At 41.2% G+C, this 14,423-nt stretch overlaps 4 protein-coding genes across 4 annotated transcripts; 1 reads left to right on the top strand and 3 right to left on the bottom strand.

The window, feature by feature from the left end:
• Positions 1 to 1,730: 1,730 nt before the first annotated feature.
• BDZ99DRAFT_358162 (P-loop containing nucleoside triphosphate hydrolase protein) lies at positions 1,731 to 2,087 on the bottom strand (the record flags this gene model as incomplete). The annotated part of the gene is made up of 2 exons (XM_033714645.1): positions 1,731 to 1,886; positions 1,914 to 2,087. Coding segments are annotated over 2 exons (330 nt in total), but the record flags the coding sequence as incomplete, so codon positions are not given.
• Positions 2,088 to 3,587: 1,500 nt separating this feature from the next.
• BDZ99DRAFT_403732 (uncharacterized protein) lies at positions 3,588 to 3,893 on the bottom strand (the record flags this gene model as incomplete). The annotated part of the gene is made up of 2 exons (XM_033716359.1): positions 3,588 to 3,682; positions 3,734 to 3,893. Coding segments are annotated over 2 exons (255 nt in total), but the record flags the coding sequence as incomplete, so codon positions are not given.
• Positions 3,894 to 8,183: 4,290 nt separating this feature from the next.
• Positions 8,184 to 8,336, top strand: BDZ99DRAFT_357500 (uncharacterized protein; the record flags this gene model as incomplete). Its single annotated transcript, XM_033714636.1, has 1 exon — positions 8,184 to 8,336. A coding segment is annotated over one exon (153 nt), but the record flags the coding sequence as incomplete, so codon positions are not given.
• A 4,032-nt stretch (positions 8,337 to 12,368) lies between these two features.
• Positions 12,369 to 12,530, bottom strand: BDZ99DRAFT_362081 (uncharacterized protein; the record flags this gene model as incomplete). Its single annotated transcript, XM_033714687.1, has 1 exon — positions 12,369 to 12,530. A coding segment is annotated over one exon (162 nt), but the record flags the coding sequence as incomplete, so codon positions are not given.
• Between the last annotated feature and the right edge of the window lie 1,893 nt (positions 12,531 to 14,423).

Here is a 14,423-nt window from a genome sequence, read left to right as displayed (position 1 = left end):
CCCTAACCCTAACCCTAACCCTAACCCTAACCCTAACCCTAACCCTAACCCTAACCCTAACCCTAACCCTACGTTTCCTTCTTACTTCTATACTCTACTCTAAACATCCACTGCCGCCGCCTTTCCCTAATCCTACACGGGCACCTACCTACCTCCCTTTTTTAAAAATAAACTCTTTTAAACTTTTACTCTATACTTAACACTTGCTTTCTTGTCCTACTTTAAACATTTGCTGCCGCCGCCTTCCTTTAACCCCACACGGGCACCTACCTACCCCCTCTTTAAAAACAACCCCTTTTAAACTCTTACTTTATACTTAACACCTGCTTTCTTATCCTACTTTAAATATTTGCTGCTGCCGCCTTTCCTTAACCCCACACGGGCACCCACCTACCCCCTCTTTTTAAAAAACACCCCTTTTAAACTCTAACTCTACGTTTCCCTCTTACTTCTATACTCTACTCTAAACATCCGCTGCCGCCGCCTTTCCCTAATCCTATACAGGCACCCACCTACCCCCCCCTTTTAAAAACAAACTCTTTTAAACTCTTACTCTATACTTAACACTTGCTTTCTTATCCTACTTTAAATATTTGCTGCCGCCGCCTTCCCTTAACCCTATACGGGCACCCACCTACCCCCCCTTTAAAACTCTAATAACCCTAAACTTCCTATCTCCTAACCTGTTCTATAAATCTAATAAATCCCTAATATATTTAATTTAACTTTAATCCACCCTATTAAACCTTCCCGCTAAACTATTATAACACGCTCCCCTAATCCCTGTTGCTGCCTTCTTTCCACCCCCTCTTTTACATCTCCTCCTTAACGAAATCTCTAAACTCCTTAGGATACCGCACCTACACTGCATACACCGCTGCTGCCAATACTCCCTTATACTAACACTTCTTTCCCCTTTACTTCTGCCACCCTCCCCGCATTATATCCTCTTTATAACTTACGCAAACCCCCTGTAGCAATCCGCACTCCTAACACCCTAAAAACGGTGCCTACAACATCTTCGCCCCCTTCCCTTGCGCCTCCTTTATCGGGTTTATCTTTTCTCGAAACATCTTAATTACTACCCGAATATTCTCTGCTTCCGGCTTATCGCAATGCCAAATATCGTGCCCCTTACTCCTTTCCTCCTATGCCCAATATTACTGGCAACCCACCTTCCACTGCTCTATTAATTTAACCAATCTATCCATCTCTAACGCTTCTGTCGACTGTAAACTTGCCTCTCCAATTGCTTATACCTTTTAAACCGACAACTGCTGCTCAAATTCCACTCTCTCTGCAACTGCCTTCTTTTCCATCCGGGGCGTTGCTGGTGGTACCCCTAACACGCTGTCTGCTGTAGTAACGCCCTATGCATCGTCGTCGGGCTTATCAGCGTCCTTAATTGCAACTATTATGCTGGCGCGTATATCCCAATTAATCGAAACAATCTTATCTGTATCCCTATTAGCGACTACTATATTAGTTATTGCTTCGGCTTCTATAACTGCCTCCTCTTTATTAACCGCTACCCCTAAACGCGCTTAATATTGCTAATATCTCTGTTCCCCCTCTTTGTATTCTACTCGCTCTTAGTTCCTATCTATTGCACTGTTAATTATCTTTTTTATACAACCCCTACCTATAATAAATCCCTGTATTTCCTCCTTAACGTCCTTCCTAAAATCCTGCTTATAAACAACGCCCCTTTTATCTATTCGGAATCCGTGCATAATTATTGCTTTACTCTTCCGCCTATCACGCCCTGCCCTTCCGCTCTCCTGCGCGTAATGCCGCATTTTTCGAATTGTTCCAACATGCACTACCGCTCGAATTATTGGCGCATTAATACCCAACCCCAATGCGTTCGTGGCCGTGAACACCTGCTATTACCCTTCGGTTAACTGCTTTACCAACTCGCTCTTCTCCTTACTGCTTCCTATATTTCGGTGGAAACAAACGCACTCTAAAACTTCTGCCAATCGAATTGTCTTCTTTACCGTGTTGCAATATATAATTACCTGCCCCCCCGCGTGCTTCTGCTTTAAACTCTCTACTAACTTAACAACTGCGTCCTCTTCCTGTTGCATATTGTATTGTTAAATGCGGTATATAATATTTTTCCGCGTTGTTGGCCCCCGAAACCACTGGTATTCTTCCCTGGCTGGTAACCCTATTAATCGAATAAATTCCTCCTCTTCTTAGGGCTAGATTGTTGCCGTTAAATACACTAACTACGTTTCTATTATAACCAAATTCCTTAACGCCAATATCCTGCTCCTCCACCCGCCTACTAAATCCAAAATTACGTAGTATTTGTTAATTACAATCCGGTCCAACCATCCTATTAACCGCTGTCGGTTAATAAAATTGCTAAATGCCTCCCTAACCGCCGACTCCGGCGTAACCAACACAACCTGCGCCTATTCTTGCGGACTTTAACTGTTCCATTCAACGCAACTAATGCCGGCTTTATTGCAACGGCTTTTTATATCCTCCCGCAACAACACCAATAGCACAACTACTACCGTCACGCCTGTTGAACACGATGCTGGCAACATAAACAACATGCTCTTGCCTCCACCTGTGCCTATAATAGCAACTACCGGGCTCTTATAGTATATAATAGCCTTTAATGCTAGTCTCTACACGCCCTAAAATTCGGCCTTTTCGCCTACCAACGCTTTTAACTGCTGCTCTATATCCACCAATCTTATTATCTTCCACCGTCGATATTCCTCCTTAATAGCCTCCTTTCTGTTAGCTGCCGCGCGGGTTCCTTTCTTTAGCTTAGTCTGCATCGCGCACGGGAACTGCAAAAACCGATGCCACTCTGTGCTAACCCTCCGCAACTGTGCCCTCCTTACCTCGGTGCTAAATATCGACTCTGTAATCAACCGACCGTATATTCCCCCTCTAATCCTGGATCTATAGCCGGTCTGGATGTTAAATGCTTTATCTTTGTTATCTAAATCGTCCTTATCGCCCTGCACCACCGCCTTTACAACCGCCTTAGAATTAATATATCGACGGTATATAGCCTTAGTGCCGTGTCTCCATGCTATAATATTCAACTTAACCCCTATCTATCGCAACAACACTCCTTGCAATGCCATCTTTAAACGGTTGGAATTCTATTTCTCAGGTAACAGGACTGTGTTCTTTCCCCCTTTATCCTCGGCAATGTTTTCGGTTTCTTCTATTGCTTTGCATTCTTCTTCTCCTTGCTCTTTATCCTTCTCTTTATCCTCCTCTTCTTCATCCTCTTTATCTTCTGCGCTTACTGCATTATTAATTTAAACCCGCCTCCGCTTCCTCTATAGCATTATCCAACCCTTTTCGGGCTCGGGCTCCCATATAAATAGACTGATCTCTGCTGGTTAACCGCCCTATATACTTTCTAACCTCTGCCAAAATAGCAACACCAACTACAAATAATACACCACCAATTCGCCCACCGCGCGTGGCAAATATCGGTGGATAACCTTGGCCTTTCCACTAACTCCTATACCTTTATAGTATGCCGTTATATATACCACTAACCTGTCCTCAATAAAAATCCCCCTACTGTCGCTATTTAGGCTATTTTAATGCTGCACCGTTATTAACTCTATTCCACGCGCTGGCAACCCACCCGTTATGTGCACCAACGCTGCCAAATACTGCCGGAATACTCGCATCGCTCATGTATACTTCTTAATCTCCTTCCCCTTCCATGCTAACCCTTGCTTACCTTTTGCTACTATAGCGGCTGCTGGGTTGCTGGCTCTAATATTAATAAACCTCTCCCTAATCTTCTGCTCCTGGCTAACCCAATTACTTAACCACCTCTTTCCATGCACGCCCCTAAATCCCAACTCTTGATTTCGCGGGTCCTTAATAAAACTCCATCCCAACTATCGCTCGGCTGGGTTATCTACTAAATGCGCCCAATTAATAGCTGGCAATGCAACAGCTTCCTGTCCACTTAACGGCCCCCGTACAACTTAATTAACCTCTTCCAACAATAATAAATCCCGGTGCAACTCAACCCGGGCTGTCTCCACTAACCTGTAGACTATTAAACGCAACTAGGGCATGCTAAATTAAATATTACCATATAATAATATATTATCTATCCACTTAATTACGCCCTCGGCATTAGTAGTGTACCGGATCTTTATCCTATACGCCTTTAACCGCTGCAACTAATCCACGGGGTGCAGTATTCCGCTATATCAAACCAACGTTATAAACCGGTCTGCCATCTCTTGCACAAATTCAAAATGCGCCGGCGCCATTTCCTCGGCGTTTTTCTAGCTGAAATGCTCCTTCTGTTATATATCCGCCGCGCGCTCTTTATATATTTTTATAGCCTGATATAAAACCAACATGCGGGATATATTAACAATAGCTGCAATCTTAGGCGTGTATATTAACGCGCTTTCCCAACCGCATCGCTAGCTAATGCCTAAAACGGCTATGCCGCTAATTAATGCGCTGGTGTACTTGTTGTCCGTAAACGGGTGGTCCAACAACGCTAATATAAATGCTAAAACGGCCTCCTCTAACCTCTCTTGCTCCTCCTCGTTAATTACATAACTGTCGTTGCTATCACTGCTGTCGTCGCTAATATCACTATTATTGCTATCCTCCTCTTCATCCTGCCCTACTATTATCTCGATCTTTGCCAACGCTAACCCCTGTTTGCCTGTTAACCTAAATACTGGCCTCTAGTTCTGGATATTGCCCTTACTCTCCAACTCTTCTATCTCCTTACTGCAAATCGGCTCCATTCTGCGGGTTCTCTAAATATAACGGATAATAGCTAACTAACACGCGCTGTATTTAACTATTGTCTTGCCCGTTTGGCGTGCGCTAAACGGCTTCTCGTTTATTTTGTTGCCGGTTTCACGTTAATTAATATAATTTATAGCTGCTAATCCAACCACGCTGGCTTTAGATGCTTGCTGCGCCTTCCAAATTACCATCTTAACTGCAAAACACAAATTGGCCAACGCTCCCTCTCTCTTCTCGGGCTTGCGCATTAACAACTCTAACCACTCGCTATTTAATCTCTTTAAATGCTTTGCCTATCCGGCGCGGTTCAACTATATATTAACCTCGAATCGGTTGTCGTCGGCCTGGATCTAACTGCTCGCTTCCTTATCGGCTCTCTCGATGTTAATTATTGCCTGTGTAAATGCGGCCTCTAATACCTCCTGGATAGGATCCTTCTATTCTTCTCTCTTAGCAGCTGGGTTGTGCGCGTTTACCTGGAACAATCGGGCCAACAACGCCTTACTGCTAAATTTCTGGCAATACACGCCAACTTCCCACATCTTCGCCCGCTGCATAATGCTCTGCTGCCTTTAGTAATAACATCCTTACTTTCGCGGATTCTCCCACCCATGCTCCTTCTTATAATAGGTCTGCATATTCTGCAAACCGCGCACTATAGCTCTACACGGCTGGTCGTTTTTATAGGTTCCTAAACATTTTAATCCGTTATGCTAAATAGGTAAATACGGCACGGGTTTAGCGGTAGGTGCTGGGAAAACAACCTGCCTGTTGTTCTGGGCCCAATCTTCTATATCTGCTACGGCCTTTTATATAGATTTTTATGTTGCTAATGTTAATTCCTAGTAGTGCTTGGTTAAATGCATTTATAACTGCGTTTTGGTGATGCCGTAGCTACAAACTCGGCAAACTACAATGCGGTACTGCGGGATATACTCGAAAATTCGGGTGAATTATTCCATAGCGTTTAATACAATTGCTACGATAATTACTGTAACGGATTCACGGTTTAATATAATAATAGGATAATGGAATATTGGATAATAGATAATTAATAAACGTGTTAATCGCCGTGTTAATAGCGGCCGGACGTGCTTTTAACTACTCTCACCGCTACTTAGACCCTTCCTAACGCCTCCTGCTCTTAGCCACCTAGATTATTACACCCGTTACTTAACTATGCATCTGGGGGATCCATCTACAACCTTGCATGCCTAGGTGCAACTGGTGGCATAGTGGGTCCTAATTTCCGGGTACCTAGGGCTTGCAAATAGCTTACAACGACTACATCTATTACGAACTTTGGGTACTTAACTACCCTCCTACGTTCGCGCCTTAACTGCGATCGCTGCGCACGGCCACGAATATTATTACAACCCTAACTACCCCAACGCGACGACGACAACATAATCCAACGGTCGCATCGTTAATCCGAATGGTGCATTTAATGCGCAATGGTCGATAACTTGCCTACAGCGTTGGAACCAGCAAATTCGGTTGGGGTTTGCCACGGTATGATTTGATTTTCGTTTCTAAATTATATTGTTGCAGCGCACGGTTCAGTTTTAAATTATAATATAGCATATGCCACGATATGTTTTACCTATAGGTTAATAGAATTATTTTTACCTAATTTATCTTTTTATAACCTCTAAATAATATAATACACCTTTTAAACTAATCCTATCCTATTTAATTTTTATATTATATTTATTATATATTATTTTTTTCCTTAAAAATATATATTTCTCTACTATTCTACCTACTCTACTATTAACCTGGTAATCCAACAAAACTCTCCTACTAAATTATTACTTTCCACTACTTCTAACTGCCGTTTCCCTCCTAAATAACTAACTAACTCCTCGTCCGAATCTATATCCACTCCTATCTCCCCTATCCGGCGCCTCTAACGCTCCTAAACCTCCGTTTTATACCTAAATATTAACCTAATAAACCCGGCCATTACTACACCTGTATACTAGCAACACCTGCCTTAAACCTTCTAATACCTACCCTATCTATTACTCTTCTATTAATTGCAAATCTCTTATAGCACCCTATACTAAAAACAACCCGAAAATACCTTAAACTTAATCCTCCCCTCTAACATCTTTACTATCTCCTTTGCCTATTAACTCTCTTACCTCTAACACTGCCGCAAATTATAATTGCTCCGCCCTAAACCCGCTGCTTTATATACTCTGCATCGCCCTGCCTACTGCTGCAACTACTACTGCAACTATTCCACCTCTGTAAACTCTTGTTGTCTACCCTAAATTAAATCCTGCTGCGGGCCCTGTTTCTCCTGCTCCTATTACTAGAACTCGCGCTATATCTCCTTTTATATAACCTTGTTATTCTCCTCCTGCACCGCTTGCCCGCCCACCTCTTCTTTAACCTCTTCCTCGGCCTCTTCTATTTCTTTTTCCACCTCTTCCACCTCTTCTTCTACTCCGCCGCAAATATTATATAACTTTTCGCCTTCCTTACACCTATTTCTATCCCCTTGCCCGTCTAAATACCCGTCTAATACAATCCTTCTATATTTCTCTACCTTACCTTCCCCTTCTATATATAACCCTACTAACCGCCGCTTTTCTTCTATCTACCTATCTCCTTTACCTTTCCTTTTACCCCCTTCTTTAACTATAATCGCCTTGCTCCGCAATTTATCCCGCCCTGCCCTGCTACTCTCCTATATATAATCCAACAACATTCGCGGCCGATCTATATATATAATGCACCGAATATCCGGTATATCTACCCCTATACCCAACGCGCTTATTACTATAATTACCCGTTGCTTGCCGTCTATAAACTCGCTTAATATACTTACTTTACCTACTGCGTTATAGTAATACGCGCTGCAATCCAACGCCTGCGCTATCCTTTTTACTTTTCTAACTATGCTACTATATACTACTACCTTCCCGGTTTAAATCCTCTAAATTTTCCTTTAAATTATCCCTAAAACCGCTTCCTCTATCTCCTATTTTCCTTCTCTATCTACTTAAACTATATAATACGCTATATTTACTTATGCCGTCCTCGCCCTAAACATCTTCACCTACTCCTTCTAGAAATGCATTTTTTAATATAATTCCCCTTTCTCTATCGGCGGCAATATTGCGGTTAATAATACTATCTACATCTCGGCCGCCACCAGCTTACCTAACTGCTGCATCTACTTCCGGAATATATATTAACAGTTTAAAACAATATAATACTCGTTAATAATAATCCGATCTAGCTGCTGCGTTGCTTTTAATCGATTTAAAAATGTTATAAATCCCTTACTAACGGCGGATTCCGGCGTTACTAATACAACGGCTGCCGCATCTAAAGGGTGCCGTCCTTCCTATTCCTTATATAAAATACCTAGCTTCTTATATTGCCGCTTTATATCCCCTTATAATGCAATTAACAGCACTATAACTACTATTATTCCACCCTGCTCTGCCCACGCTAGCAATATAAACAACAAGCTCTTTCCTATACTAGTTGGTATTACTGCTACTACTAGGCTCTTGCCTGCCGTGATTATCGCAATTGCGTTCTTCTGCACGCCTCGGAACACCGCCTCTATACCTATTATCCGCTTTAACTATGCCGCTATATCTATCTTCCTTAACTGCGCCTATTAATCTTTTTAACCTTTATCTGCTTTGCTTTTAAATAGAGCCCGCTTCCGCTTCTTTAATATAAACTTGTTATTAACAGCCGACTAATATCCTAAAAACCAATGCTAATCTATGCTTAATACCCGGAACTGCTGCCTTTTATCGGCCACCGCTCCTGCCTGCTCTATAATTGCTCGCGCATACACTAACCCGGCAACATGCAATATATACCCGGCCTGCTCGTCTGCAATTACTGCTGCTATATTCTCCTTATTCTACTCCTTGTTATTATTGTTGTCCTCTGCCCTAAACGCCGTTAAACCGCGTATAAACCTTCTGCTAATACTAATAGCAATTTCACGGTATAACTAGATAGTTAGCTCCTGCCCTAACCTAACCCTGCTTTTGCGCTTTAACGCCTGTTATAACTATTCCGACGTCTACTTACGCCCGCTTAGGTCGGCCGGCTATAAATACAATAATATTACCTCTTTCTCCTATACTATTGCCTCTAATTGCTGCTAAAACGGCAACACTAACTATAAATACTATACTAATAACTCCTCCACCTTGCGCGGTATATATTAATAGATAATCTTAATATCACTACTAACTGCGTAACCCTTATAGTATTGCGTTATAAATACTACTATACTGTCCTCGATAAATATATTGCAATGCCCGCCCTTTACTATATTACTGTGCTAAACGCTTAAAACCTTAGGTTCTTATGCTGGCTGCCCCCCTAATATATATATTAATATAATTAACTTCTCTCGGAATTTAATTACGCGTGATATATACTGCTTAACTCCTCGTTAATTAATACCCGAGCGGTATTCTGCCTTTAAAAACCTTCCTTAGGTTACAGGATCGCGTCCGATATAATTAAATAACCACATCTCTCTATTAACGGGCAACCGCGTTTAATAGTCCTTTAAAAAATTCCATCCCGGTCGCTTATCTATTAGATTGTCCCGCAATTCACTCTATAAAATTACGGGCACTTAATTAGTTGTCTTGTTCCGTTTACTAGGTAGCGGGATTTCAGCATGTGTATATGCTGAAATCCCGCTATTAAAAAACAACAGCTCTTCCAACAACAACTATCGGCTCTCTATAACTAACCCGTGTACTATACTGCGGAACTAGGCTATATTAAAATGCAACCCCTTATACAACAACTTATTATAGCCTATCTATTTAATATAGCCTCTTAATATGCTGTTATAATAGATCTTTAACCCGTATATCCGCAAATCTAACATCTACTATATTAGCCCGTGGCTTCCTTAAACTATAAACTTATCTATTATCTCTTAAACAAACTGTAAACATCTTTTCCGCCGCTGCCGGGATAGCGTGCTGCTGTTGTCGCTCTCGTACGCACTATTGCTGTTGAACTCGCTATTTTAAAACGGCTCTAACAACTCTAACGCTTGCTAAACTACTATAAAACGGGTGACCTTAATAACGGCTAATAAAATGGGCGGATACAACTCGGGGCCCTTCCAGCCGTTCTCCTTAACACCTAACACCGCTAATACACATACTAACGGGCTATTATACTCCTTATAGGTAATGGATTAGTTTAGTAACTTAATATAAAACTGCAAACATGCCTTCTAGATGCCTGTTAACCCTTCTAGCTTACTGCTGGCGTTCTTAGGCCTGCTATCTCCTGTTTCCTGCTCCTTATCGCTATCTATTTTATTAATTTCTATTTTATCCTCCTCCTCTTCTATCTTATCCTCTTCCTCCTCTTCTGTTTTATCTTCTCCTTCTACCTCTTGCTTGGCCTGCTTAATTAACGCCTTTTATGCCTCTTACTGCCGCCGCGTAAACCGGTACTTAGGGCTCTCCTACTTGTGCTCGCGCTGCGTACGGGTAAAAAACATTAATATCTGCTTCCACAGCCGGGTGTATTTGCTAATCGACTTCTTATCTATATACGGCTGTAACGGCTAGTACCGCATCTAGTGCTTTTCTATTCGAATTGCCTCTAACTATATAAATACGCCGACTCGATTAATAACTAACGCCTGGCTAAACCGCGCTAACCTGTTTATAGCCTCCTAAATTGCGGCTTTAACAGGTTCCTTTTCCTACTTTAGGTCTGCGTTTAGCTCCTTAATATATGCTAATAAATCCGGCCTCTCTATGCCTACTAAATACGGTAACTACTGCGTCCGCTCTAACCACAGGTTTACTTTGTCTTTCTCGCCGGCCTAGATAGTTATTTGGACTCGCTTCTCTATATTTGCCTATACCTCTGCTATCTTCTTCCCTAACTGCGCCTATATAATCTTGCCGTCAACGGGAACAGGTTCTGGCCTGGCTTCCTGGCCTTGCCTGGGTTATCGCACTTTAAAATACTGTAATCCGTGGCCTTATACAAAAAACCGCTAGCAATAGACGTGTTTAAATACCTTTTTAATGCGTGCCTGCACCCTCTTTTCTCCTAATTAACTTAGCTATCCTAGCTTCCTTCCTGCTAACCACCTATAGATCTTTTACTAATACTTCCTTATTACCCTAATGCTCCGCGATATATAACAGTAATAGCCTGGTTCTAGTTAATATAATAATCCATCCGAATACAACGGCAACTGGCTAACTGGCGCTATAATACTGTCCGGCATTTTAAACTTACTCGGATACTAGATAACTCCGGGCTATTTGCGCACACCTTCTCTAATTAAATCGGCCTCTTTGCGCGGTACCTTGTGGATCTTTTATAAATAGCCTTTAATCTGGTCTAGCTATACGCTATACCTGCACTCCTTGCAAATAGCTAATTGGAATTCGGCTAAATGCTTAAAATACCTGCTTTTAGTACTGGATTTAGCTATTTTAAACACTTAGTCTGCCTCTGGAATTAACTCTTGCTTAATATTTAATAGGCGGCGATAAGTGCTACTTATAGGTTGCTGGGTGCAATTTCCACCCCCTTTTCGCCTCGCTGCCATAGTTGCTGCAGTTGCTAATTACCTTAACCACCCGCTAAACTATTATAACTATAGCCTAACTTATAATATAACTATGCCTGCGCGGGATCTATATATAACTGCATAGGATCTGCGCTAATATATATATCCGGGCTTAAAGTTCTCGTCCCCAACTAAAAATTGGGCCCGTAGCTACCTTATTTACTGCTATACCTTCCTTGCCTGCACCTAATACGCTATTATTAGATATTAACCACGCCTGCCTCCTATAGGCATTAGTTCGGTGCTGCTGCTAATATTCGTGTGGTGTATATAGCCACGGCTGGTAGTGTTCTACTGCGCGCTTAGTTGCGGTTGCGGCGGTTCTGCGAACACCACAACTTCCACCTAACCCTAACCAACCACACGGGTTAACCTAATGCAAATCGGCTAGGGGGTGCAACTAAATACGCTGAATAATATACTAAAATTTGGTGCAATTCCGGCTGCGGGACATAAATAGAACCTGCCTCTGAAAAATAAATAGAATAAGCCCCGTGCCTAAATCTACGCCTTGGTCTGGTATTTTCTATCCTTAATAAATAAATAGAACGAGGGCTGGTTCTATTTACCGCTGTGGGATAGGTAACAGAATTGTGTTTTTTCCCCCTTTATCCTTGGCAATGTTTTCGGTTTCTTCTATTGCTTTGCATTCTTCTTCTCCTTACTCTTTATTCTTCTTTTTATTCTCCTCTTCTTTATCCTTTTTATTTTCTGCGCTTGCTATATTATTAATTTAAACCCGCCTCCGCTTCCTCTATAGTATTATCCAACCCTTTTCGGGCTCGGGCTCCTATATAAATAGACTAATCTTTGCTAGTTAACCGCCCTATACACTCTCTAACCTCTGCTAAAATAGTAATACTAACTATAAATAATATACTACTAATTTACCTACTGCGCGTGGCAAATATTAGTAGATAACTTTAGCCTTTCCACTAACTCCTATACCTTTATAGTATGCTGTTATATATACTACTAACCCGTTTTTAATAAAAATCCCTCTACTATTACTATTTAGGCTGTTTCGATACTGCACTATTATTAACTCTATTCCACGCGCTGGCAACCCACCTATTATATACACTAACGCTGCTAAATACTGCCGGAATACTTGTATTGCTCGTGTATACTTTTTAATCTTCTTCCTCTTCTATACTAACCCTTGCTTACCTTTTACTGCTATAGCGGCTGCTGGGTTGCTAGCTCTAATATTAATAAACCTCTTCCTAATCTTCTGCTCCTAGCTAACCTAATTACTTAACCACCTCTTTCTATACACGCCCCTAAATCCTAACTCTTAATTTTGCGGGTTCTTAATAAAACTCTATCCTAACTATTGCTCGGCTAGGTTATCTACTAAATGCGCCCAATTAATAGCTGGCAATGCAACAGCTTTCTATCCACTTAACGGCCCCTGTATAACTTAATTAACCTCTTCTAATAATAATAAATCCCGGTGCAACTCGACCCAGGCTGTCTCTACTAACCTATAGACTATTAAACGCAACTAGGGTATACTAAATCGAATATTACTATATAATAATATATCGTCCATCTACTTAATTACGCCCTCGGTATTAGTAGTGTACCGGATCTTTATCCTATACGCCTTTAACCGCTGCAACTAATCTATAGGGTGCAGTATTCCGCTATATTAAACTAATATTATAAACCGGTCTGCTATCTCTTATATAAATTTAAAATGCGCCGGCGCTATTTCCTCGGCGTTTTTCTAGCTAAAATGCTCCTTCTATTGTATATCCGCCGCGCGCTTTTTACGCATTTTTATAGCCTAATATAAAACCAATATACGGGATATATTAATAATAGCTGCAATCTTAGGCGTGTATATTAACGCGCTTTCCTAACCGCATTGCTAGCTAATACCTAAAACGGCTATACCGCTAATTAATGCGCTGGTATACTTGTTATCCGTAAACAGGTGGTCTAATAACGCTAATATAAATGCTAAAACAGCCTTCTCTAACCTTTTTTACTCCTCCTCGTTAATTATATAACTGTTGTTGCTATTACTACTATTGTTGCTAATATTACTATTATTACTATCCTCCTTTTTATCCTGCCCTACTATTATTTTAATCTTTGCTAATACTAACCCCTGTTTACCTATTAACCTAAATACTAGCCTTTAGTTCTAGATATTGCCCTTACTCTCCAACTTTTCTATCTCCTTACTATAAATCGGCTCTATTCTGCGGGTTCTCTAAATATAATAGATAATAGCCAACTAATATACGCTGTATTTAACTATTATCTTACCTGTCTAGTATATGCTAAACAGCTTCTTATTTGTTTTATTGCCGGTTTCACGTTAATTAATATAATTTATAGCTGCTAATCCAACTACGCTGGCTTTAGATGCTTGCTGCGCCTTCTAAATTACTATCTTAACTGCAAAACACAAATTGGCCAACGCTCCCTCTCTCTTCTCGGGCTTGCGCATTAATAACTCTAACCACTCGCTATCTAATTTCTTTAAATACTTTACCTATCCGGCGCAGTTTAACTATATATTAACCTCGAATCGGTTATCGTCGGCCTAGATCTAACTGCTCGCTTCCTTATTAGCTCTCTTAATATTAATTATTGCCTGTGTAAATACGGCCTCTAATACCTTCTAGATAGGATTCTTCTATTCTTCTCTCTTAGCGGCTGGGTTGTGCGCGTTTACCTGGAATAATCGGGCCAACAACGCCTTACTGCTAAATTTCTAGCAATACACGCTAACTTCCTATATCTTCGCCCGCTGTATAATACTCTGCTGCCTTTAGTAATAATATCCTCGCTTTCGCGGATTTTCCTACCTATACTCCTTTTTATAATAGGTCTGTATATTCTGCAAACTGCGCACTATAGCTCTACACGGCTGGTTGTTTTTATAGGTTCCTAAACATTTTAATCCGTTATACTAAATAGGTAAATATAGCACGGGTTTAGCGGTAGGTGCTAGGAAAACAACCTACCTATTATTCTAGGCCCAATCTTCTATATCTGCTACGGCCTCTTATAT

Source organism: Mytilinidion resinicola (genome assembly GCF_010093595.1).
Source record: "Mytilinidion resinicola strain CBS 304.34 unplaced genomic scaffold BDZ99scaffold_43, whole genome shotgun sequence".
Lineage (NCBI taxonomy): Eukaryota > Fungi > Ascomycota > Dothideomycetes > Mytilinidiales > Mytilinidiaceae > Mytilinidion > Mytilinidion resinicola.
The sequence above is the reverse complement of the archived record's forward strand: the minus strand, read 5'-3'. Positions and strand labels throughout refer to the sequence as shown.